Source organism: Carya illinoinensis, chromosome 1 (genome assembly GCF_018687715.1).
Source record: "Carya illinoinensis cultivar Pawnee chromosome 1, C.illinoinensisPawnee_v1, whole genome shotgun sequence".
NCBI lineage: Eukaryota > Viridiplantae > Streptophyta > Magnoliopsida > Fagales > Juglandaceae > Carya > Carya illinoinensis.
In genome coordinates, this window is record NC_056752.1 from 42,988,006 (window position 1) to 43,014,352 (window position 26,347).

The 26,347-nt window shown below is 35.0% G+C and overlaps 3 protein-coding genes across 7 annotated transcripts in view; 1 reads left to right on the forward strand and 2 right to left on the reverse strand.

The window, feature by feature from the left end:
* Positions 1-4,218: 4,218 nt before the first annotated feature.
* Positions 4,219-7,894, reverse strand: LOC122302968 (protein SIEVE ELEMENT OCCLUSION B-like). The gene is made up of 7 exons (XM_043114464.1): positions 7,657-7,894; positions 7,207-7,302; positions 6,595-7,058; positions 6,409-6,503; positions 6,111-6,247; positions 5,358-5,819; positions 4,219-5,175 (listed from the first exon to the last, which is right to left on the reverse strand). The coding sequence occupies exons 1-7, from the start codon at positions 7,834-7,836 to the stop codon at positions 4,543-4,545; spliced, it is 2,067 nt and encodes a 688-aa protein (XP_042970398.1). The 5' UTR covers positions 7,837-7,894; the 3' UTR covers positions 4,219-4,542.
* Positions 7,895-13,705: 5,811 nt separating this feature from the next.
* On the reverse strand, positions 13,706-14,359 carry LOC122300140 (protein FAR1-RELATED SEQUENCE 5-like). Its single transcript, XM_043110589.1, has one exon. It carries the CDS (start codon positions 14,357-14,359, stop codon positions 13,706-13,708), a length of 654 nt encoding a protein of 217 aa, XP_042966523.1.
* A 5,382-nt stretch (positions 14,360-19,741) lies between these two features.
* LOC122275885 (DNA polymerase I) overlaps positions 19,742-26,347 on the forward strand; it is a 30,326-nt gene continuing 23,720 nt past the window's right edge. For 3 of the 5 annotated variants that reach the window (XR_006228715.1, XM_043085197.1, XM_043085218.1), the window contains exons 1-4: positions 19,743-19,934; positions 20,515-20,737; positions 22,143-22,374; positions 22,822-22,901. Coding sequence is in view for 4 of the 5 variants with exons in the window: in XM_043085197.1 (XP_042941131.1) it covers positions 20,579-20,737; positions 22,143-22,374; positions 22,822-22,901 (471 nt within the window). In the remaining variant the exon portion in view is untranslated. Of the gene's footprint in view, positions 19,935-20,514; positions 20,738-22,142; positions 22,375-22,821; positions 22,902-26,347 lie in introns of all 5 variants that reach the window. The other 2 variants (XM_043085210.1, XM_043085224.1) reach the window with 2 other exon arrangements.

Sequence of the window (26,347 nt, forward strand, 5' to 3'; positions counted from 1 at the left end):
AGACACGTAACGTTAGCATTATTTCCAGTATTTTAATTTACTGACTTGGAGCTAATTGCCGAACTTGCTCTAACTATTGGATAATTTTTCTTGACGTGTCCAGATTGTCCACACTACCAGCAGACTACTTTATTCTTCATGCAGTTTTTCATCTTCTCATTTTCAGCTGCTGCTATTACTAAGTTCTCAAATGGAATATTACTTCCATTACCTAATTTTCTCTCTTCAGAAAAGATTTTACTGATAACTTCTGAAAAAATTATTTTTTCATTCCCATGTATCAAAATAGGCTTCATGTGCTCATAGGAAGGTGGAAAAGACCAAATGAGTCTCAAGGCTTGATCCTTATCATCAATTTTAACTCCAAAAGATTCGATCTCAGCGACAATGCCATTGAGAACGCTTAAATGACATGAAATAGTTGTATCTTCACTCATCCGCAGTGTATGAAACTGCTCTTTTAGGTACACACGATTTGAGACATTTTTTGTCTGATACAACTCTTCAAGTTTTTCTCAAAATTCCTTTACCGAAGATATTCCATGCACATTTGTAAGAACATTTTTAGCCAAACACAAACGTATTGTATGTACTGTTCTCAAATCTATATCCTCCTAATCTTCATCGCTAATTTTAGATCTGATCTTTTCACCAGTCACACTAGTACCAGTGCTGACTTCAGGTATTAGTCTACCCTTCAATGCTTTGTGTAATCCTGATTGAATCAAGATATCATTGACTTATACTTGTCACAAGTTAAAATTGATTTTTCCATCAAAATTTTTCACCTCAAATCTGAAAATATTTGAAACCTTCATTCTTGACGTTACTTTGATGAATTTACTATAGAAATTAATAGTACCTCACTAAGTAAGTTCCCAGAAAATATTGGAGGGTCATAATAGACACACTCAAAAATTTCAATCTTCTAGATAAAACCTCATTAGACTATACGTATCCACACCACCACACCAAAACTCCACTCCATAAAAAGAATCCAGTGGCTTTGATATCAATTGTTGAAAATTTGGACCTCCCAAATTCACCCCCTAGGATTTACCATTTGTAGGAATAATAAGAAAAATAAAAAAATAATAACAACACAATATATTTACGTGAAAACTCCTAAATAGGAGAAAAAAACCATCAAATCTAGATAAGAAAATCTATTATGTGAAAAATTATTACAATTATAAAATTTTTTTCCTCACCCCAAATACACATACAAAGTTTTTTCACTATCAAAACTTTAACTTCCCACCTTTTCCCCTTCTACAAAAAAGCCAATACAAGAATTTAACTAAAGTAAAAAATTACTAGATAAGCTTTTAACTGACGTGTAAACTAGGAGGCTAAATTTCTTATTTATAAGCTTGGGCTTATGCCCTTTATTTTCTTCCCACCGGTATGGGATAAAAGAATAAGCAAAAAACAACAAGGACAACAACCTTTGGATTTCCTTACTCACAGTGTCCCACAGTGCTATCTTCTTGTTAGTCTTGATGAAGAAAAAGCTTTCAACTTTGCTCTAAAAACGCCCTAGGATGCTGAGGTCGTCCTCCCATTTGTTGTCCTTTTCTACACAAAACAACTCTATGGGAATCCCCGTCTTCTTTATGATTAGGTCTTTAGCCAAGGCAGTTGCTTTTTTTAGCAAATCTTTGTATCCACCTCTTGTTCTTTCTTTCATAGAAGAAAACATACGTGTCCTCTTTGATCTGATTAATGAAGATATTAACATCAAGTCAACTCTATTTAAGGCTAATTTTTTATATATCATGAATTTGGAGATGCATGCATATTGAATGTGAAGTTTGCTTAAATGTTATTTGGACTAAGAAAACAACTAATTTACCACGAACGGTGATGTTGGGTTGATGCCATTGATTAACTCATCCAATTGTGTCTACTTGTTAAAACCTTTTCAGCCTCGTTAGTGAAAGGGAAGGCCTTCTCTCCCCAGACCCGAATCATGTGGAGTGCATTGGGGTATTCCACTTTCCCTTGTGAGTTCAATACCGGCCACCACCATAGGGCGCATATTCTAAAAATTCCAATCCTTCGAAATGAACTTGATGCCTACTATTGGTGAAAAGTACTTCACTATGTATCACTTCATCTCAAGCCTCAGCTTTTCAAATTTTCTGTGTAGATCATCTATCCACCTATCCATGATTGGGATCCACAGAATTTTATACTAGTCCTCCCCCTTTATTTCTTCATAAATTGGTTTCAAAATCGAGATCTCGTCAATGGAAATGACCAGACCCGAAATGAATAGCAAAACAATCTTTTTTTTTTTTTTTATCACGTCGTTGATGTTTACCTATTTAAACAGTACTTTTCATTTCAAGAGCCTAAACAACTACTGTGCCACGCATTTAATTTACATATGAGTTTTACTCTCGGGAATTATTCAAAAGTAATGATCTCTTAAACTGATATAATTTTATATGATTTATTAAATTTATTTTACAATAAAAATAATTTTATAATTTGACTAATCACATCAAGCCACGTTAATTTGAGAGATTACTTATATACGTGTGATCTATTTATAGTTAAAGTATTTCTCTTTACTTTCGTTTGCATATATCTTAAGAGAAGTGCTACAGATACGAAATAATTTTACAATAATAAACTCACAAACTGACATAATTTCATATGATATTATGTCAGAATTACTTTAGAATAAGTAGTTTTAAAATCGAATGTGTCAATTTCTCATAACAAATTACGCACAAAATCAACTTAATTTATAAAATTGCTTTTATATAATCGACTAGAGCACTCTTCATAATTTAAAGCTCTTGGGTGTTGTTCTCAGCGATTGAGAGTTAGAGCATTAGCATTGCCAAGTCCAAAATTTAGCTAGAATCTCACATTTTGGCCATAACATCAACTTTTAGTTAGATGAGTCCATATTAGATTAGCCATCTTAAAAGTAAAATAATAATATAATATTATATATTTTAATAATATTTGATAAATATTTTTTTTATATATTTTACAAATACACTTCATATAGTAATTAATAATTAAATAAAATATTTATTATACTTATAAAAAATATTAATTAATAATTTGTAGTACTTTTATTATTGTTTAAAAAATCCATTTCATGAAATTAACTAATAACATAAACTAATGATAACATGATCATGTCAGGTGGATGCATAAAATAGATATATTGGACAAATGATAAAATGTAATGAACGGAAGCAATTAATCAAAAACCAGTACAGTGTGAAAATTTATAAAATAATATTTTGGCATGTGGACAATTACTCTCCAAATTTGAAAAGCACCCAAAATTTAGTATTGTAATTCAAGTGTTGAGTTTTGGACTATTAGCTTGTCTGATATAGACTCGTGGAGGCTTTTTCTCACATTTAATTAAAGCTTAGATTTACATTGATATTTAGTTAAGCTATTGTCAATCCTCTTGGATCTTATTATTACTGTTATCAGAAAACGTTCCGGCCCAAAACCCCGAGTGATTTTTACTAATCAGGGTTTAACAGGACCAAGTTAATTTGGTGATTGAATAAGGCGGTAGGGCCCACTGCGACCTCAGGCCCAAACAACTGAAGTCCGGCTCAATAAATTGGGCCATGATTTGGCCCTCTTTGTTATATGTTTTATAAAAAAAATATATAATACTTTCTTTCTCAACAGAGTTTCCAATTACTCCGACTAAGGGTACTAAGTTCTCGTCTAGTAACGTAAACAAAACGAGGGGAAATGAAAAATTTATAAATAAGATTGAGATAATTTATAAATAATAAAAAGTTTGTAAATAAGAGTGAGATAATTTATAAATAATAGTATTGAAATGATTTGATCAGTTAAGTTATTTTATAAAATTAGAATATTGTTAGAATATTGTTTGAGTTAATTTGTAAATAATAAGAAAATAAGAGGGAAAAATTAAATAAAAATATTATAAAGTTAGAATATTATTATAATATATTTTTTAATATTATTTTTATTTTAGGATTTGAAAATTTTGAATTATTTTTTATGTTTTGTTTAGAAGTTTTGAAGAGTTGTAATAATTAAGTAATTATTAGATGAAAAAGTTAATGAAAGTTTGAAATTAAAAAGTATTTATATTTAAACGTTATTTAGATGTTGAGATGAAATGAAATTGATTGAGATCGTATGTAAAATCAAACGGAGTACTCTAAATTTAGTACAAGTAGCAACCTCACGTATATATGAAATGAGATAGGTTAAGACAGTTTTATTTTTCCTCATTTTTTGATGAAAGAACACAAACAGATCAATACAAAGCGATATGGAAAGCTAGAGCAAAACAAAAAAAAAAAGGGAATGCCATGCATCCATAATCATAACAAAGACGCCCTCCATGAACATAAAAGCATTAACACACAAACACTTTGGCATCAGATTACCGACGCAATCTAGATGCCCTTTATTACACAAGAGTACTGGCGGCCGGCCGGTGACAAAGATAGATCACTATGGGAGGCCGAGGCACGTGTTATTTGGCAGAATATTAATCGGTAATGATGATGATCATCTAGAGCCTCCGTTCATGGCATCGGCATCGACAGTGTGGCAGCACATGAAGCTCTTATAGGTCTCCATGGAGTGGTTACAGTAAGGGCAAGTTAAATCATCAGGGAAGGCATGTCCAGCACCCATGGAAATGTCAACGCGACAGCAGGGCTGTGGAACTTCCTTTTTAATATTGACATGGTGCTGTGTGATGGTATGTTCCAAGCCACGATCACGCACATACACTTTCCATTTGTTAAAGTCATCCACGACCCTATCAATGATTTCCCAATGACCAGCCAGAACCACGCTAGACCCTTTGCAAAGCACAGCCCATCCTTTTTCATTTTTGTAGGAAAACAACTTCCGAATTTCATTCGACGTCACAGCGTGATTCCGTACGGTCTTCAAATTTCCAGTAGTATTAATGATCAAGAAAAGGCTTTCGACTTTGTTCCAGAAACGCCCTAGGATGCGGTGGTCGTCCTCCCAACCGCTGTCCTTTCCCACACAAAACGACTCTAATATGGGAATCTTCGAAATATTCCTGATGATCGGATCTTTAGCCATGTCGATTGCTTTCTTATTGAATCTTTGGACCCACTCCTTGCACTTGCCTCCATACAAGAAAAAGTACTTGTTCTCGTCGATCTGATTGACATTGAACCAGATAGATATATGTCAAGTACTCTAATATATTAATTTGAGTTTTTGGTTTTGTTTAAATTAGAGTGAGTGCATGCATGAATACTGTCGTCATATATATATATATATATATATTTGAAGTTTTCTTCTTAAAGTTATTTGGATAATTGATCAGAAAACAACTTTATCACAAGCGGTGATTGATCTGGCCGGTTGATGCCAACGATTAAGTCTCCCATCCAATTGTCTATCGAAATTGGCTTGTTAAAAGGGAAGGCCTTCCCTCCCCAAAGCTGAATCCTGTGGACTAAGTTGAGGTATTCCACACTCCCTTGTGAGTTTATCTGCAGGACCTGCATCGACCTCTTCTGATATTTCCAATCCTTCGAAATGAACTTTATGCCTACTATGGGTGAAAAGTATTTCACTGTGTACCACTTCATCATAAGCCTCAGCTTTTCAAATTTGTTCTTTAGGTCAACGGTCCATCTGTCCACAATTGGGATCCACAGTATTTTATACTCATCTTTCTTCACTATTTCATCATAAATTGGGTTCAAAATCGAGATGTCGTCAATGGAAATGTCCAGGCCTGAAATGAACAGCAAAACATTCTTGTTTTCCAGGTCGTTAATGTCAACTCTTTTGATCTGCATCACAATTAAGTTCACCAAGTTAAGATTTGGGCTCGGAATTAGACTCTTCGTTAATTTAAGGGCGGCGCTTTGAATTAAAAAACTGTGCCCCGCATTTCATTTCTATATCATTCGTTTTCACATATCGTAAAGAATATATTGCGGTCTTCATCGCAATATACACCATGCATTTTGTAAACTGCCTAGCTAGAAATACATTACATTAATAAAGGACCCAAATTTAAGGCGAAGATCAGTTAAAAAATGAAAAAGAAAAAGAAAAATGAAGAGAAATTATTAACTTACCTCAACTTTGGAACAACCTTCAATTATTAGCGGCTCATGCACAGCATGCTTGCGGAAGATCAACGCCTTGAGAAGCTTCACGATCCCGCTGGGCGCTTGTGAGAGTTTTCTGAGTTCTTTTCTAGCTTCCAGTGAGTCTGCATGAATGAACAATAACTTTTAGTACTCATGAACATAGTCGCCCATTTTAAACAGTAAATTAATTAGCATGTCATGCTAAGTACGTACGTATACGTACGTGTTCAAAGGCACAGCATGCTTCATTAATTATAGTATTGAAAGCGGCCCAGGGGCTAACCTATTTCAATTTGGCAGAGTTCTTCCTGGGTCTTCAGGAACTGGAGGGTGGTGGTGATTTTCTCATGAAAGCGCGATAGTTGCTGTTTGTTTACCCTGAAACCACGGCTTTGTTTGCATTAGAGAATAAAGAAACAGCTGTATATATATATTGCACACGTCATGTCAAGGTATATATATAACGTACTCATCGCCACTAATGCAATAACGCATCTGAGTGGTGCAAGCTGCAATTGTTATGATAGCCCAATAGACATCCACGGGGATACGTTTCATGGCAGTTGACAGTTCAGTTACATCCTCTGTATCATAGCTACAGTATTTAAAATATAACTTCTCAAACGCAAAGATGGACTCGATGACTTTCAATGTGTTCTTGATCAGACCGTCAAGCTCAACTATCGCATCCTTGAATTTCTTACTGCCCAAGTGATTTAACATAGCAGGTGCCCGTTTCAGGATCCCCACCGATTCAGCGAGTTGATCATGTGATGAGTTAAGACTAACAAGCAGCAAGAAATCCCCATACTCCATAGCAAAGGCCGCAATTGTCAGCACTGCCTTGGTATCCCATGAATACTTTGAGAGTTTCCCCAGTATTGACATGGTTGTAGCGTGCGTATGCGCATCAGCGGGGGCCTTGCACGCCATCTGATGTACATGACACATTTTTTTTTTTTTAACTATGAAAATTGATAATGCAATAACATGGTAAATTCATCACATTTATCTTAAATAATAAAACTTGGTGCAAACTTACACGAAAAAAGAAAAGTCCGATATTATTATATATATTTACCTCGCTGGAAAGAGTTTTGAGCATGCACGTCGGTGAAGGGAAGCTGGCATATTTGGGCACCTTTTCCTCCAGGCGTTCTTCTTGTGGTTTGGTACCCTTTAGTAGGAGTCATAAGTAATTATAGGTCAATGAGAAAATGTACTGATAAATTAAAAACTAAAAAAAAAAAAGACAAAAAAGGATTATCATTAATGTACATACGTAACATTAATATAAAAACTAATTTCATATCAATCTCTGTGTGTGTGTGTATAATATCTGAAAGATGTTAAAAGGTTAATAATTATTAGCTCTCTGCCGTTTTGAGGACATAATATATAGCATGCACTGAGGAGATTTATTAAATATTTAGTGTAAAATCAAACTTCATAGTTACATCGACCATCTAAAGTACTTTAGTGTAAAATCTTTATAAAGGAAAAATGATACATGGGGGAAACATATACATACCCTCACAAGATTATCAATAACATGGCTGGTACGCTTAAGAATGTTTCCGACGACACCCAAAAGAGGGTCGACATAATCAGGCTTTTCCTCACCATGATGATCATGGGTAGGTTTAATTAGACTCAGGATATGGTCGTGGGACATGTTTGACAGGTTCTGGACGTTGCCGGCCGCGGCCATAGTATCGATCGAGGTATTACAATATAAGCGCGAGAGGTTGGAGAAGGGGGGAAGTAATTAAAAGTGATGAGTGGTGGAGCTGGCTCGAGTACGTCGGGGTTATTTATAGCTATCAGGACCGCATTAGCTAGCTAGCTAGGGTTCTGCATGCATGACGTGAAAAGTAGCCAGCGTATATTCCTGTTAAGGCCAATATTATAGAATTAATTAATTTTTCATTTCCTAAGACTACTCATGACTGTCCCTTCAAAATATTTTTTTTTTGTTTCTCATGTACTGCATATTCATAATTAGGACACATATGCATGTGCTACGATATATATATTATTGGTATAAGCTCTGGACAACGCACATGATCATGATCATGATCACGATCACGTTGACCTATAAGATTCCCGGTCGATTAATTAAATACCTTAGACATTAATGAAAACCGTGTGATGGTGGGAAATACTAGCTTAGCTGCGAGCCATTGCAGATTAAACCACGTGCATGAAAACTTGACTCTGAGCTAGTGTCCTTAATTAATCCGTTCCAGATCCACTGGCCGGCCTTCAGGTAGTACCGTTTTAGCTAGTATCAATATATATATAGTACTTTTTTTTTTTAAATAAAGAATGGTCGATCGAGATCGAAAAGAACAAACAGACACAAATGGATAATTAATTAAGACCAAGAAATTAAGTACTCCAACGTCATCGATGATGATGTCATTAGATGTGCTACATAATATGATCGATGACTCCACAAGTAACGTACCTAGCATATATATATTGAAAATCATGACTCTGCAGTAATCATAAGCCTTTTATCAAGGAATGTTTAGGTAATAAGATGAAATGATTTTATATAAAATTTAAAAATTAAATAAAATATTATTAAAATATTAATTTTTAATATTATTATTATTTTAAAATTTAAAAAAGTTGAATTAAAATTTGAAAAAATTAAATTATTTATTTTATTTTGCGTTAAAATTTAAAAAATTATTATAATAATAAGATGTGATGAAATAGATTGAAAGTGCTCTCGAATCTCAATCCAAACGGTCTCTTTGTACTATAAATCCAATATCGTGCTTTTTTAAAACTTATAAAGATTAGATTAGTTATCGAATTAAGATAATTTTTATTTGAATTATCCGAAATGGATACACTTATTTAAGAAACTTTTTATCAAAAACCTGTACGCAAATTGGAACTTTTAAAAAAATCTATATAGCGTATATAATATGCCAATAATAAAGTTATATACCATTAATCAATATAAAAATGCGCACACAAAAAAAATTAAGACTCTAAGCTGGGTCTTTTTAAAAAATAAAAAAATAAAACTCTAAAGCCGCGAGTGCCATTTAAAATTAATTAACACTCGGTAAAGAATTAAAGAGGACCAAAGCTCAAAAAGAAAAAATAAAGACCAAGACTTTCTCGATGTGATCATTAATAGAACCTTCCTCGTAACGTGATGCATGCATGTCGGTGCAGGCATGCTGTTTTTCGCCTAAACTCATAAACTAATGATCTGAATTAAGGTTTCTTTCCATTGTTGTGAAGAAGCGAGAGTTAAAAGAATTACTTTGCAATAACGTCTTGCAGCGCCACACATCATCGATCATAAAAATAATAATTATAAATACTAAGAAGAAAAATAATTATAGGTAACTAATTAAGGTGGATACTATCGACGTACTCCTCATGAAAAAGTTAAATGAAAAACGAATTCATTATGTATATATAAAGTCGCACGTCCAGGCAGATTTTCAAATATCTGATCTTTTTTCTGAAGCTTTAAATCTCATTTCGACTAGAATACAAATGCATTAAACTATGTTCACATGGGTCAGTCATTTGTAACCCTGCATACATAAAGGTCTCCCAAAAATAAAATAAAAGAAGACTTGGATTTTCAATGATATCATCAAATTAAATATAAGAATCTAACTAGGAATCATATATAATGTTAGAGGGATTGGGATTTAATTAAAAAATCCCCTCCACTTGAAAACTATTAATTTTCAGAAAATAGCACAAGGAACATGTTGTTTTAATATATAACATCGTGTATGAAGAAATTAAAAAATAAACACGAGAGAAATCTCTACCTTATAAAAACTTCCTTTTAGCTGTAGGCTGCTGCTTTGTCAACATTTCCACGTTATAATTAATCATTACTTGTTTCAAAAGCTTAATCTAATGAAAAAATGTAGATTTAATTATTTGTATTATATTCGTAACACTCCCCCTCTCGGTGGGTTAGATTCCATCTCAATGAGTAATGAGTCCAACACACGGAACATTTAATTAAAGAGAAAACCTTCCCGCAGGCACACCCTATCTTCTAATAAAAACGGCATCCAATAAAATTTTGCCACGTAGGTATTCTATTTCACAATCATGTATCTGCGTTATAAAGGAACCCGATTGTTGGACTTCCCCCCTCCCTCTGTCATTTTCTCTCTCGCCCATTTGCTCTCTCAGAAGAGAGATTATGTGCCCTAGCCCTGCCGCCGAACCTGATTGTTGGACTTCCTCCCTCCCCCTTTCATATTCTCTCTCGCCCATTTGCTTTCTCTCAGGAGAAAATTGTGTGCCCTAACGGTGCCACTGAACCTGATTATTTGGTCTCTCTCATATTTTTATAAAACCTTCCCACCGGCACGCCTCCTTCCCTCCGTCTGCGGTGCTCGTGCAATCTATTTGGGGAAAACGTTCCCACCGGCACCACTCCTTTCCTCTGTCTGTTGTGCCCGTGCAATCTCCTCTATTTTGCTATTTCGGTGACGTCACCTATTTTCGCTGTGGGTATTTCTTTAATTTGCGTTATGATATATGGTGCTTTGTTTTTAGGTTATCATATACCAGAGTACTGCTATATAATTTTGTGCGAAGATTATACGTGGGATTTTAATTGAACATGTCTTGTTTTTTTTTTTTTAAGTTATAGTGCCACCGACGACGATGATAGAGACTCTGGTATGCCCTTCGAAACTTATTCTCTGGGTTTGATTGTGGTTTGATGCCATTGGATTGTGGTTTGCTGCAATTGGACTTGATCTGAAATTGGATTTTTAATTTCAGCATGCGTTTGATTGGTTTGATGCCATTGGATTGTGGAATCTCAGAAATAGTCTATTTGTGTTGGCTGCTGTTTACCTATAATATAAATATAATTGAGTATCATTCCCCACATGAGGTGCTTGGTGATGATCTTGATTTTACTCTAGAAATGGATTCCCCAGCACTTGCACTCCTGTTGTCACTTTTGGTGTAGTTAGGCTTGGAATTCTGTTGGACCGGCTGAATGGCTTGATATGAATCTTATGATAATGACTATGGTTGGTGAAGTTGAACTTGTATAGTATAAAAACTAGTGGAAAGAATTCATTGGTGATTTTTATTTTTCGCTCATGGCTAGGGTATTAGCATAATCCTTTGTGACAAAAAGGCTTGTTCATTTTAAATATGACTTGACATGTCAAGGTGCAACCCTGGTTTCAATAGATACATTTAGTTTAATTTGATAGATAATTTGGAAATAATATTTGAGTCTCTTTTCATCCAGCACCTTGTATAAAAAAATTTGACAAATAAGGTTTAATTTTCTCTTAACATAAACTTGTTTGAGTCTCTTTTCTTCTACTATTTTTCAGATCTTTAGATTGAGGTTATTGTACTTTTTATCAAGTACTATGCCATGATCTGGTTTAGCTAAAAGGATAAACTAACAATTTTCTTTTGTCAGTATAGATTTTTCAGAATTAAGCATTATGAAATACGAAGACAACAGTGACAATTTCGAGAGGCCATTCTGCTACTGTGGGATTCCATCTAGGCTAAGTATTTCGGGCAAGGCTACTAGTTTTGGCAGGCGCTTTTACAACTGTCCAAATTATAAAATCAAGAAGCAATGCGGATTCTTTCAATGGGTAGATCTTGAAATGGAACTAAATACATGTTGCAAGAGCTAGCTCAAAGAAGGAACAACATATTAAGCCAAGAACGTGTAATCACTGAACAAGCCAAATTTATTGCTACGGAGAAGAAGTATAAGGGAACACTAAAGCTTTATTGTTGTCATTAGAGGTGCTACCCGCATCATGCGGGGCGGGTGCACCCCTTCCCCACACCCCGCCCCCGCATGATGCAGGGGATGAAATTTCATCCCGCACCTCGCCCTCGTGAGGCGGGGGCGGGGCCCCCCGCTCCGGTGCCGGGGGGGCGGGGCCCCCCGCTCCGGTGCCGGGGGGGCGGGGCGAACACCCCATCCGCCCCGGCCCCCGCCCACTTCAAAAATCCCATATTTCAATGGGTTTAAAAAAAATTTTTGTGTCTAAAAATATTATTTTTAGACCCAAATTATTATATAATTAAATCTTAAATTAAAATTTATATATATAATAATAATTTAAAAACTAATAACATAAAAATTATGTTACTAATTTTTAAATTTGTTAAACTTGTTCACAAGAATCACAAGAGAGTGAGACTTGTTCATCACAAGCTTGCATATGCCGCGGGTACCCTAGGCCTCATTTATATAGAACTCTAAGGCCATACAAGAGTCTTACTTGAGCAATGTGGGACTTAACAGTAAGTCTCACATTACCCATGCGGAGGCGGGGCGGGGCCCCCGCTGCCCACCCCTAGTTTTCATGGTCTTGTTTTGTACTGATTTGGGCTGTAATAATTTTGTATCGTAGCAACAATTATGTATGTAGGCCAATAGTTACAATCTATGAGTATTAGACTGTTTGTGAATTACCTTTGTAATGTTGTTGAAACTAGTACTTTTGGGATGTAATGATACTTATGTTGGAAATGTAATGATACTTATGTTGTAATTTCTGACTTTGTTAAAATACATGCTTTTTGTGAATTACCTGTATTCCAGAATCTGTTGGTAAAAAGTAATTATGAGAATCTATTCCAAAATCCGTTGGTAGAAAACAGTGACGAAAATTTTAATAAATTGAACATTACATTAACTTGCTAAAATCTGAAAATGCACAACATCAACATTACACTAACTTGCTAAAATCTGAAAATGCACATCATCAACATTATACTAACTTGCTAAAATCTGAATATCCAATAAATACATAACATTTCCACAATCTAAACTAGTACATCATCAACATTACATTAACTATCCAAAATCTGAAAATGCACATCATCAACATTTTCAAAAGCATTTCTATTAAATCATCAACATTACACTAACTTGCTAAAATCTGAATATCCAATAAATACATAACATTTCCACAATCTATTCCATTACAACACATTTCCAAAATGAACATCTCCATTGACCCTACGGAATTGAGCCATCATTGCAATCCTCCAACTTCATCTCTAAGGCAACCAATAGAATTCTTCATTCTTATTAACTGTAACATAAAAAAAAATAAAATACAAAACAAAACAATTACATCCAATAAGAATAATTTAAAAAACAACACCATCACATTCGATCCCCATATCATTTAAAACACCAACCTCATGTTTGACCCGACGAATCCAAGTTTTGAGATATGTTCCCACCTGTATTTTCAAGATCCCTACATAAAAGATAATAAACCATAAAAAATTATACATGTACATATTAAAACACAAAAAATTTCCAACACAAATTTCCAAACTTTAAACCAACCTTACTGAAGGACAGTTGTTCTTAGAATGATTCTCAGTCTTACAAATGCTACAACGCCTTTTTTTCGTGGTTTGAGTCTCTTTCGGATTTTTTGCTCTCAATGCTTTTGGTTGGCCCTTTGTTGGCACCTTTGGAGGATCTTGTAAAATTTGAGAAAAATTTGATACAACTTGGGATTTCAACACTTGCGAATCATTTTGTGACATATTTCCACCTTCTATATTTTTTTTCCCTCAATATCTTCCATAAAGAGCAACTCCTTGTGGACCTTGTCTAAGGCAAGAGAGAGGTGGTTGTATTTCTGTGGTGATTGTGAGCCAAGTTCGGCAATATCATAAAATTGCATCCTCAACTTGCTTTTACTTATCATTGGATCATCGTGTGTCATTACATAGCCATCGGAATTTGGTATGTCAAGAATGGCCCGACTCTTAGCATTAATGGTCCATCTCTCTAGAATATAATGATGTGGCAACATATTTAATTTCGATTTCTTCTTAAAGACACATAGGATATGCCTACAAAGAATCCCCACAAACTCAAACATATGACATGTACATATTGCCTTCGCATCTCCACTCTCCAAGGTCACATGATAAATAGGTTGCTCTTTGCCATTCAGTGTGACTCCATATATCCTTCTCTCGTCCTCTTTTCCAACTTTGGTTGGAATGTACCATTGGCTATTGAAGAGCTCATCCTGGAAGATCATGAAAGACTTCCTTGTATAGACTGAGGCTGCATCTGCTTCAATTTTCCATAAAGTTTTCATAACAGCCCGTGTCGATTTTGTTTGCACATCCTTCTCTTTCTCCTTGAAATAACGTGCATCTAAGACTTTCTCGTATTGATGCACAAAATCACTCACCATCGTGCTTGAACGAACATAATTTTTAAAAAATTTATTCATGCTTTCGCTCTTTTGAGTTGTTGACATACTGGCACAAAACGTGGTTCGTAAGTAAGCTGGAACCCACTTATCCCGTCGGTTGTAAAGATTTTGCAGCCAATCATTATCTAGTAGACTATACTTCGTTAGTACTGAGCTCCATTCTTGCTCAAACTCATTAGTCGTTATTGTTTCATGGATACAATGACGGAACTCTTTTTAAAAGTCTGAAAACTTGTTATACACATGTGCCAAATGTTCTGAAAATTTTTGTAAAATATGCCATAGGTACAACCTATGAGTTGTATTAGGAGTACCACACCAATGGCCTTCGCCATCGCCTTGTCATCATCAGTAATTATGGTTGAAGGGGCATGTCCAAGCATTGCCTCTTGCCATGTTCTCAGTAGCCAAATATATGATTCAGCTGTTTCATTAACTAACAATGCACAACCGAACATGATCGTTTGGTGATGATGATTAACTCTTGAAAATGGGACAAACGACATCTTATAAATATTTGTCAAATATGTCGTATCAAAGATGACAACATCCCCAAAATATTGATACACAACCCTTGATCTTGCATCTGCCCAAAAGCAATTTCCCATCCATCCATTCTCATCAACTTGCATGGAATACACAAACTCATGTTTTTTACGCTACCTATTAAGAAAGTAGGCATACAACCTTTGTGCATCTCCCTCTTCAAATAATTTCCTTCTTTTATTTTCCAAGTAATTCTCGACGTCCTTACCAATACATCCAATGTTAAAATCACCACCTGATTCTTTGCTCAACACTGACATTAACTTCCTTGTCGGTACACCAGATTCATTTAAAGTGAGAATGAGTTTTTTTTGGACATGTGTTACGCCTCTATGTCCACGAAGCAAACTCGTGCTTCTCAGTGTAAGTAGTTCATGGTTGTGTTCACGGACGAACTTGCATACTGTCCACTTTTCACAATCCTTTTTTATACACATCGTTGCTTTACACTCAATTTTTGTTTCAGCAGGTTCAAGAATTTTTCGTTCAATTTGTTTCTGACTTTCACGCTGAAATCCTTCACTTGAGCAAACATACTCTACTAGAATTAGTTTTCTGTCCTCTTTTGATAATCGAGTATGGTTGGTTCTCATTGCAAAACCCGTTCGTCTTGCATACGCCTTGTAAAATGCTTGGGTGTCTTCTACCTCATCAAACTCCTTCCCAACAAATGGCTCAAAAACACCACTACTTGAACTGAAAATATTATTAATTCCATCTCCCACATCCACTCCATCTTCCACATTCACACAATCTTCCAAATTCATATCATCTTGTTGTACTCTAGAATCAGTCTCAATAGTATCATCTTCAATATCAGGGCAATTTCTACTCATCATTACCTCAACTTCATCACTATTCGAACTCGACAGAATATCCTTCATTACAACATAAAACAAAGAAAAATCAATCCTAGGATTTAATGTCGGAACAAAATAATTTTTATTTATTTCTTATCTTGTAGGTAAAAACAAGATTAAAACAGTACAAATCTTTGAAATAAATTTCTGCCTTCTTCAACATTATATCAACTTCTACTTAATGGCCGAAAGATCCTCTACTTAATCGTTGAAAGATTCTCTAGTTTTTTAGGTATCCATATGATGAAATACTTAAAATATAAACAACAATTTTAATAAATTGAATTAGATTTTATCAACTTAAACATTCGAATGATCATCATAATCTTTAGAAAATTATAAATCCTTCTCTTAATATATTAATTGGCTATTTAACGTGAAATTAAAAGAAAAATTAATTTGAAAGCGTGAAATTAATTATTCATTCTCACTACTACGATGCAAGAGAGTGTTAGTGTGAAATTAATTATTCATTTTCACTACAAGAAGCATTCAGTTCAAAAATATCTATTTGAAAACCAAATCTCAAAATTAATTTCATTTTTACCTCTACTTAATTAATCATTCTCACTACAACCATTCAAAAATATCACTCTGAAAACCCAAATCTTAATAGCTGTTGTTTTGCAAACTTACCATGTGCGGGGTTGTGAAGGGTGCGACAGTGCTGAAGTTTGGGCGGGCTGGAGGTCTACGACGGAATAGAAGGCTGTGCGGGGCAGTTTCGTCAGTCTGGAGTGCAAGGGAGTTTTGACTTTACACCGGAATAGAAGACTATGCGAGGCTACAGTTTTGCCAGAATCGAATCGTTGGTTTGGAGTGCAAAGGGGTTTCGACTTTACACCGGAATAGATGGCTGTGCGGGGCTGCAATTTTTCCGGAATAGAATTGCCGGTCTGGAGTGCAAGGGAGGGCTGTGCGGCGCTAGTATTTGAGTTTGCACGGGAGGAAAATGGATTGGTTTCGACTCTATTGGTATTTAATTTTGCAATCGTGTGTGATGCGGTTCATTTGTTTTAGATGTGGATGGCTGATGTGTCATTCTATTATTTGCTACCGTTTAGTGAGGGAGAATGGCATGACTGCTTAGAAGAGGCCCTGTTAATTAAATCTACATGATAGAGTATAGAGTCAGAGTTTAAATTTAGGAACTTTATTTTAGTATTATGTGAAATCACTACAGCTAGTCTCAAAAAGTTTAAGCTGCTGGAAAAAGATAGATTTAATTATTTGTATTATATTTTTAACAATCAATGATGTTAAATATTTTCAAATTCAAACTCTTTTTATCAATTGCATGTGTTAGGCTTTACTTTCTCCCTTTTTTGGGGGGGCACAACAAATTTGGGGTCGGTTAAGGTTCTTGCAACATTACGCATTCCATTATATATATGCACAATAACCATAAAATCATGTACACCACTACTGATTTGATAATGAGAGAAATGATATTTGCAGTCATAGAATATGCAAGTATCACACAATTGCTTTGAAAAATATAAGTAAATAAGAGATCCACATGAAAAAATTTAATTTTTTAATAGTAGACCATACTCTTTTTCAAAAGAATTGCATGACATTTGCACATTCTAAGACTGCAAATATTATTTCTCTTTGACAATATCCATGACTTGTTTGCTGCTCTTTCAAAATATACACATGATCAGTACCACGACCAACATCATGACAAAGTGGAAATTAATTAACATGCAGTATTTAAAGGCTTAATTACTCTTGGATCGTACATCGATCTTCAGAAATCTTATTGTGGGTTAAATGCAATAATTTATTTATTTATTTTTAATGGGACCCTAATCTTATTGATCAACCCTAATTAGTAAGTACTTTTGGCGAAGGAATGAATAACATTTTTTAACGGATCTCATCATATCAACATATCATGTGTTTCTCAAAAGCCAAATCGAAATATCCTTGCATATATAATATATAATTACTTCCATTTTATTCATTAATTTTTTTTCTTTTTGGTTTCATGTCATTCTTTTTCTTTATTGGAAGAATATTGTAAACTATCAAACTAAATTTGTGGTTTTGCAGAAAATCGTATGTTGAACTCGTCCTGACTCCGCCACATTACTAGACGGAGGGTAGAGCATCATTAGTCCAGAATGTGACATTGATGAAGGTTGTAATTAAGCATGGTGTTAGAACGACTCAAACGTATGTAAGAAAAAAAATATAAAAAGTTAGAAAAGAATCTACCTAGATCATATGTTGAACTTGTCTTAACTCCTCTGCAGTACTCGACGGAGGCCGGTAGAGCGGTACAAAATGTGATATTGATGGAGGCTGTAATTAGGCACAGCATTAGAATTGCTCAAATGCATGTCTAAAATCTAGTAAAAAAAGCTTATAAGGAATCTACTTGTCTACCCCATGTTTATGTATATGGATTTGGATATGCATTTAGATGCATCATAAATGGCAGGTAATGCGAATTTCTTGGACCATTATACCTTTATAATATACAAATAAAAATACATTAACTAAATGGAAATATCGTAAATGGAAATATTGAACACAATGACATTTTTAAATGACCAACGTCTATCATACTTGAGTCAGTGAAATTGATGTAGAAGGCCTGTGTGACCTTTCATCTTCATCTTTGTCTATTACGCTATTTCATTAACTGAGTTTTGAGAATGAAGTTACTAAATAGAAACTCATAAATCATTTCACACATGAAATAGATAGGCTCTATTGTAGAGAGGCTTTCCTCTATTATTATACATATTTTAATCATATCTTCTATGCAAGTTCTTCCTTAGAAACTCATATAATAGGAAATATTAAAACTGAATATCTCACCACCGGTACATATACACTTAAAAAAAGGTTGACAGCTAAGTAGTTAAAAAAATAATTAAATATGGAGGAAAACAAGGTCTTATGATAAGTTGTCCACAATTTTTCTAATAAAGTCTTAATTTTTTTAAAAAATAGAAAAATGATTTGGTTAAGACAATTTCAAGCTTCTACCTATTATCAAGGATCGAATCCCACCGAATGCGTGTAAATTTTTAAGAGGACAATGCCCCATAAGGTTTGTTGAAATAATACTAATAGTAAATAATTTTATTGGAGAGGCTGGTATGAATAAATATTTGCCGTTAGGATGAAAGTTCATTTTGTTTCCTTGGGATTATGCTTATTTTGTCCATTAGTGGGTATTATTATACTTATAGAGTTTTGCTATATATAAATACAGTCGCATACTTATTTATATATCAATATTGATTCATTCCTATTTAAAATTTAAATTAACACTGTTTTCAATAAAATTTACTTTTTGACCAATCACATCACATTAATGCACAGATTAATGCATAATTATACTTGCAACTATATTTTTCCATACTTAAAACCTATCTCTTCTGTGCACATATGGGTTATTATCTCGGCTTGGATATTGTGGTTAAACTGTTTTCCGCTGGTAGTGTGTAAATAGAAAAACCTACCCATTGGAATGACTAGTGAAGTACCATGGTCCATAGCACTTTCGTGCTACATATATATTGTGACACAATTCATTTTTATTAATAGGTAAAGAATAAATAGATAAGTTGATGTATAGTATATTGTAAAAGTTGATATATAAAATAAAAAAATAAATTTTAATGATGTGTTTTAAAAAATAGAATACATTTTTAAAATCCCTAATTTTTTTCCCGAAAAGAAAAAACAAAACGATTAACGACATGTGATGTTGATCTATTAGAATTTAGACCAGTGACTGGCCCGTTATTTGGTAATTACTCTACTGGATTTGAGCTTAAGCCCAACAAAGTCCAGTTCACAGATCAATTCTAAGTTGGGCTAAAAGGGGAGAGCACGAAGCAAGAACCTTCTCGTGGCGCTAGTTTCGCTCAAGTGGAGTGGGGTTCAACCATTGGGCTTGCTCTCCCCTTTTAGCCCTGGCGCTAGTTTGAATTTTGGTCGGCGTGGAACACAAAAAGGATTATTGTCTTTCCGTTATCCGGCTACCAAACAGCGCCTTCCGTGAAAGAGGGTTGTCTTATAAACTAACCAGGGTTTCATGTGTCCGGTAGTTGAATGAATGGTGAAAATTTTTGGAAGAGGATTGCTTGGTTCTGAATATACTGTTCGAATTCTCGGCATGTGAGGTTCGGGCTTAATTATGCCATTATGTTTTGTTGCCGAGAAAACTGAATATTTCGTTGTGTATTTTCATGAAAATAAGATTCTAATTTGAATAGAAAAATAATTGCACAAAAATTTAGGAAAATTTTTCAACAACCGAACATTGTGATGTATAGTTTTGCCAGTGGATTTCAAGAATTTTCGGTATATATGGTACAAATTGCTAGCTGATATGGTTGGAGAGGAGTTTGTCAGCTCTACTTTTATTCTATATGCTGTGTTTTTTGCCTATAAAATCCAGGGGCAAGTTAAAAGAAACTGTACGTTGAGACCTCATTTTTCTTGTTTTGGTTCTGGATGAGGGATGGTACTTCAGTTAACTGAGTTAAGCTCATATTTTGATGGTAGAAGAAGATTGCCTGCCTTTTCCATTTTTTTTTTTAAGTCTGCTCTATGTTCCAGATGCGGGCTTCAAGAGTATACATCATTAAATTTTAAAAAGATAAATTGATCCTTTGGATGTATTCATGATTCTCTTAATTGAAAACAGATAGTTTTCATCTGCGTTTCATTCTGATATGGGTGACATTATCGGAATTTCAGGTTATTGCATAACTTACCAGTGCTGTACGTGTGATATTGGGATTTACTTTACTGCTATGAATTCATGGCGGGCTATCAGTCTTCGCTTGTCCACACTTATTCCTTTTGGAGGAGGTTTGTGTGCTTAGGGAGAAACTCATCAAGGACTTCAAGCATTGGAAATTATCTGTCCAATCTAAAAAAACCATATCTGATTCTTCCTTCCTCCAAAGTATCCAGAAAGGTATATTACCTGTACCTGACAATTCTTTGGGTGTCTAAAATCATAACGTTATTACCACTAAGAGCCTGGTCCGTTAACTTCCATTTTTAGTGCCCTACCATAAACATAGAATAAAACACATATGGACTAATTTAGTATACCTCACTTTGCTTGTATGTTGGTTTGCAATTATCCTTGGATGCTTCTGAAAGTAAATATATTTTTCTAGACTTATCAAATAGGAGGTGGGATCTGGGTTCACTTGTTACTACAGAGTGTTGTGCCTGGTGCTATTTTGCAAATTATTTTTACGCATTTCAAGTTGTGTTAGACCATGCCTTGAAGGATGGTGGATCTTTTCTTTGTTTTAAAGGTTTTTTTTTTTGGCAGGTACGCTGTGAAACTTTGTGGAAATACCAAGAGCAGTCAATGGAAGAGCTTAGAACTTTTTTTTTCCAATACTTTACTCCATTGGTCGATTATAGTTGATTTTCATGGCATGACCTTCCATGATTTCCTTATATCACTAAACTAGCACGCCTAGGCGTTGCTCTTGTATATGTCTCGTATACTTGGGCTAATGCCTACTCGTTTGATCAATAAAAATTTGTTTACCGATAATAAAAAAACTGTGGAAAATGACCCCTATTTGCCTAATGTGGTGTGTTGGGAGGGAGAGGAAGGATCAAAGTTTCGAGCTATGTTAGAAGAATATGAAGGAGCTAAAGGATTTGTTCTTTATATCTCTTTATCATTGGATGGTAGCAAACTCAAGTTTTCTCAACTTTAGTTTTTTGACCTTATTACTCCCTTTGATACCTCACTTCAATAAACTCAAGAGTAATATAAGCAAAGATTTTTTTGACCTTGTTACTCTTCTACTTAGGTGTTCTAAAGAATCCTCCCTATGTACTTGGGTATCACTTTTTGCTCATTTATCTTACTTATAAAAACAAAAATTGACTTTCTTTGGGAGTGAGAATAATCTGACTGAAAAATGATCGCGGAAACCCTCCTGGCTCCCTCAAGAAGATTCAAAAGCTTTTTATAACATTCCCTATAGAATTTATCAACATTTTTTTGATAAGTATTAACATTAAGTTATATATTGGTGACTTCAAGATGTTTATGTGCATAAATCCTCCTTCAACTATAGGTTGGGTTATGTGCAAGACCGTCAAATAAAACAAGGAGTAAACAATGGTGATAGGCATGCACAGCAAAAATAGAAAATGTAATGTGAAAATAGAAAACATTGCATAACACGTGAAGATCTTGCTTTTAAGAAATTCCAACAGTCATGTTTTCTTTAAAGCTCTTGATTGGTTTTTGGGCAAATTTTGTGCTTCCAGAATACAATGCAGAGTAACTTAGGTTAATACTATGTAATCCATTCATTGTATTCTATCTGACTCTTTTTTCTCAGGGCAATTGTAATTTATCCAATAACGTGAAGTCGTCTTTACCTGGTGCTATTTATGAAACATCTCCGAGTAATGTTGTAATTCCTTCTGAAAGTGAACAAACACAGCATCAAGATGCAGTTCCTAGTCCAGCTAAGTGTGAAGAAACAGCACTGAATACTAATCCTTCTGATGGTAGAGTAATGCTCATTGATGGCACATCAATCATCTATAGAGCTTACTACAAACTTCTAGGTATGTTATGGTTTTTCCTACACGCTGTTAATGAATTGCATGCTAAGGCCTAAGTCCATTCAATTAAGACAGTAGGTGCCAGAGTTTTTTGAAAGGTTCTCTATAACCTGTTTCCTGGCTTTCCTTGTTAGCCATGCCTCAGACAGTCTTCGATTGGAAATTTAGAGGCAAATGTTTCTCACCAGTTACCCAATATTTGGATTTCTAATACTGGCACTGCATTTAAGGGAGAAACTCCTCCACTGGCGTTATTTTTTTTCTGAAATATTGGGATATCCCTTTTCACTGTTTATCGGCTCCTTTTATGATTTCAACGGCCTTTAGCTTCAGGGTGCAACCTAATGTATCATATTTTCATTAGACACATTTTTATTTTTATTTTTTCATTTGTTGACCAATAATATGTTTCTACTAATCATTATTTTGTTATCTTTTGATTGAGAGTAGCAAAATTGCACCATGGCCATCTATCACATGCTGATGGAAATGGAGATTGGGTTTTAACTATATTTTCAGCTCTATCTCTCGTAAGTAATATTTATATTAGGTTTGTGGAAACAATTTTCTTCTGCTGTACTTGCAATGACTTTGGCTTCTATGTTTTGTTGTTGAAACTTCATATCATAAATATAGACAACAAAAATATATGAAATTTACATAATTTAAATCATTAAATATAGCTTTAGGTTATTGAAAAGACAAACTACCTCTACAATTGGTCCTCCCTGTGGAGTTTTTTCTTTTCACCTACACGATGTGTTCTGGTTTGTGGAAACAATAATATCATGATATACTCAAATCCATTGTAGTATTGTGGATTGAGATGGCTAGTGTTTTATGGAATGCTACAGTAAGTTTTGCTATTCCCAAAGCAAGTAGACTTGTGGTGGGGAAGGGTACCCGTATAAAATTTTGGAGGCACATCTGGTGTGGGGAGGAGCCTCTAAAGGACTCATTTCCGTCCGTTTTCCGTGTGGTAGCAATCAAGAATCGTCAGTGGCAGATCTTATGGTTCGCTCAGGGGACCAAATCCAATGGAATTTCATTTTTAGTAGAGCAGTCCAAGATTGGGAATTAGACAGCTTTGAGACTTTTTTTAGCCTTGTGTATTCCGTGAGATTGAATGGACTGCGAGCTAACAAGCTGTGGTGGACCCTTGTGGGTAAAGGTACTTTCTTGGTTTGCTCCTTTTACAAGGTCCTTACTCTTCTACCTAATTCATACTTCCCATGGAGAAGTTTGTGGGGGAGTAAGGCGCCCCCCAAAGTACTTTTCTTCACTTGGACAGTGGCCCTGGATACGATCTTGACAATTGATAAGCTATGAAAGCACTGGGTAATTATTTCAGACTGGTGTTGTATGTGCTAGAAAACCGGCGAGATAGTAGACCATCTTTTGCTTCATTGTGAGATAGCTAGTGCCGTGTGGAGCGAAGTGTCCAATCGTTTGGAATTAAGTTGGGTAATGTCGGCTACAGTGATTGAGTTATTGGCAAGCTGGACAAGTCCGGGTAGTGTCCCACAAATCAAAGCCGTGGGGAGGATGGTCCCTATATGCATTATGTGGTGCATTTGGCGAGAGCGTAATGAGCGAACATTCGAAGACAAGGAGTGGACACTAGAGGAGCTTAGAACTTTTGTGTTCCATACCCTATTTCTTTGGGCTTCAGCTGTGAACTTTAATGGCCTAAATCTTTATGAGTTTCTTATTTCTACTAGTATGATTTAGATAGGTTTTATCTCTTGTATATCTTCTCGTGTACTTGGGCAATGCCTATTCTTATTAATACTACCATTTACTTATAAAAAGAAAGAAAGATGGTTTTGTCTTTTATTTTTAGGTGCTTTTCATTTTTATTTATTTTTGATAAGTAATAAGAATATTATTATCATGAATTGGCAAAGCCCAAGTACACAAGAGGTATACAAAGGAAATACCTACTACACTCTAGACAAACAAGAAAACAGGAAAACTAATAAAGAAACAGATTCAAAACATTCTCATCAATCCTTACAAAGATCTTAGCCCACAAGCTCAAAGTATAAAAGAAAAAGTTTCGAAGATCTTCAAAAGAGCGCTCATTGTCTTCAGAACATCTCTCATTTCTTTCCAGCCAGACACCATATTAAACAGAAAGGAATCATTCTCCACCCTGGCAGCAACATCTTTCCTCACCTCACAACCATACCAACATGCAAGAAGCTCCACTACTTCCTTAGGCATCACCCAAAATAAACCAGTCCTACCAATAACCTCATACCACAAAGAGTTAGCCACCTCACAATGTAAAAACAGATGACAGATTCTCCATCCTTCTTGCACATGACACACCAATCTGCTATGCACAGGCCACGTTTTCTTAGATTATCCATAGTCAATGCTTTCCCTAAAGCAACCACCCAATTGAAGAACGCCAGTTTAGTAAGGTACCTTCACCCTCCAAATGCTTTTCCAAGGAAATACACAGCCAATGTTACAATTAAGCACCTTATAATAAGAATTGACTGAAAATCTGGAATTTCCAGCATAGTCCCACAAAAGCTTATCCTCCCCTGCATCACTTTTGAATTATAAATCCTTCCCAAAAAATCTGAAACAACATTAACTTCCCAATCATTAGGATTTCTAAAAAAATAACATTCCATAAAATATTGTTATGCGTACATTGAAGATAATCTGCCACAACAACATCTTGATTCCTTGCCAACCTGAACAATGATGGAAAATCTGATTTAAGAGCTGATTCTCCACACCAAATATCATGCCAAAAGAGAATCCTCTTCCCTTCCCCCACCTTAAATTTGATATGCTTAGAAAACTGCCCCCATCCTTTTCTAATATACTTCCATAAACTCACCCCATATGCACCTCTAACTTCTTTAGAACATCAATCGCCCCACCCACTCCCATAGTTGACAGCAAAAACATTCTTCCATAAAGCATCTCTCTCTTCATGATATCTGCATAGGCATTTCCCAAGGAGTGCTTTATTAAACAACCTCAAATTTCTAACCCCCAATCCTCCACAAGAAACTGACTGACATACCTTATTCCAACTAACCAAATGAAACTTCTTTTCTTCTCCTTTTCCTCCCCATAAGAAATTACGATAAATATTCTCAATTCTCCTAGCAACCCCAACCAGCAAAGGGAAAAGAGAAAGAAAATATGTGGGGATATTGGACAATGTACTCTTAATCAAAGTAATTCTTCCCCCTTTAGACAAATATATCTTTTTCCATCCAGCCAACATTTTCTCAATTTTCTTAATAACCCCATACCATATCATAACAGATTTGTGACAAGCACCCAATGGAAGACCAAGATACTTCAACGGCAATGAAGCAATCTTACACTCCAAAATATTAGCCAAATCAGAAATATTGCCCACAGCACCCACAAGAACAATTTTAGACTTATTTAAGACCCGAAATAATGTCAAAACATAATAACAAATTTCTCACATCGAAAATACTCTTGGTTAGGCTTGCTGAAAATCAACGTATCATCGGCAAAAAGAAGATGAGATAATTTAATGCTACTCCTTTCCTCATTTCCCTCCTCAAAACCCGACAAGAACCTTCTTTCAACCGCCAAATTCAGCATTCTACTCAGCGCATCCATAACAAAGACAAAAGAAAAAGAGATAATGGATCTCCTTGTCTCAAATCTCATGAACTATTGAAGAACCCAACCGGAGTGCCTTTCACCAAAATGGAAAATCTTGATGTCGATATGTAGTGTTTGATTTATTTATTAAAAAAAAATGTAGTGTTTGATCCACCTACACCATTTCTCCCCAAAACCATATCTCCCAAGTAAATACATAAGAAAATCCCAGCAAACATTGTCATATGCTTTTTCCATATCCAATTTAATCAAAATACCAGCTTCATCAAATTTAATTCTGCTGTCCACATATTCGTTAGTGACTAAAACCGAATTAAGAGTTTGCCTTCCTCTTACAAAGGCA

Bases quoted from the DNA above. Each gene is read 5' to 3' on its own strand.
- LOC122302968 (XM_043114464.1), bottom strand. From the start codon at position 7,836: ATGGCCGCGGCCGGCAACGTCCAGAACCTGTCAAACATGTCCCACGAC. The intron at 7,059-7,206 runs GTAAATATATAT...CATGTACATCAG, and splicing joins TCAAAACTCTTTCCAGCGAG to ATGGCGTGCAAGGCCCCCGC. The intron at 5,820-6,110 runs GTAAGTTAATAA...ATTGTGATGCAG, and splicing joins AAGGTTGTTCCAAAGTTGAG to ATCAAAAGAGTTGACATTAA.
- LOC122300140 (XM_043110589.1), bottom strand. From the start codon at position 14,359: ATGGTGAGTGATTTTGTGCATCAATACGAGAAAGTCTTAGATGCACGT.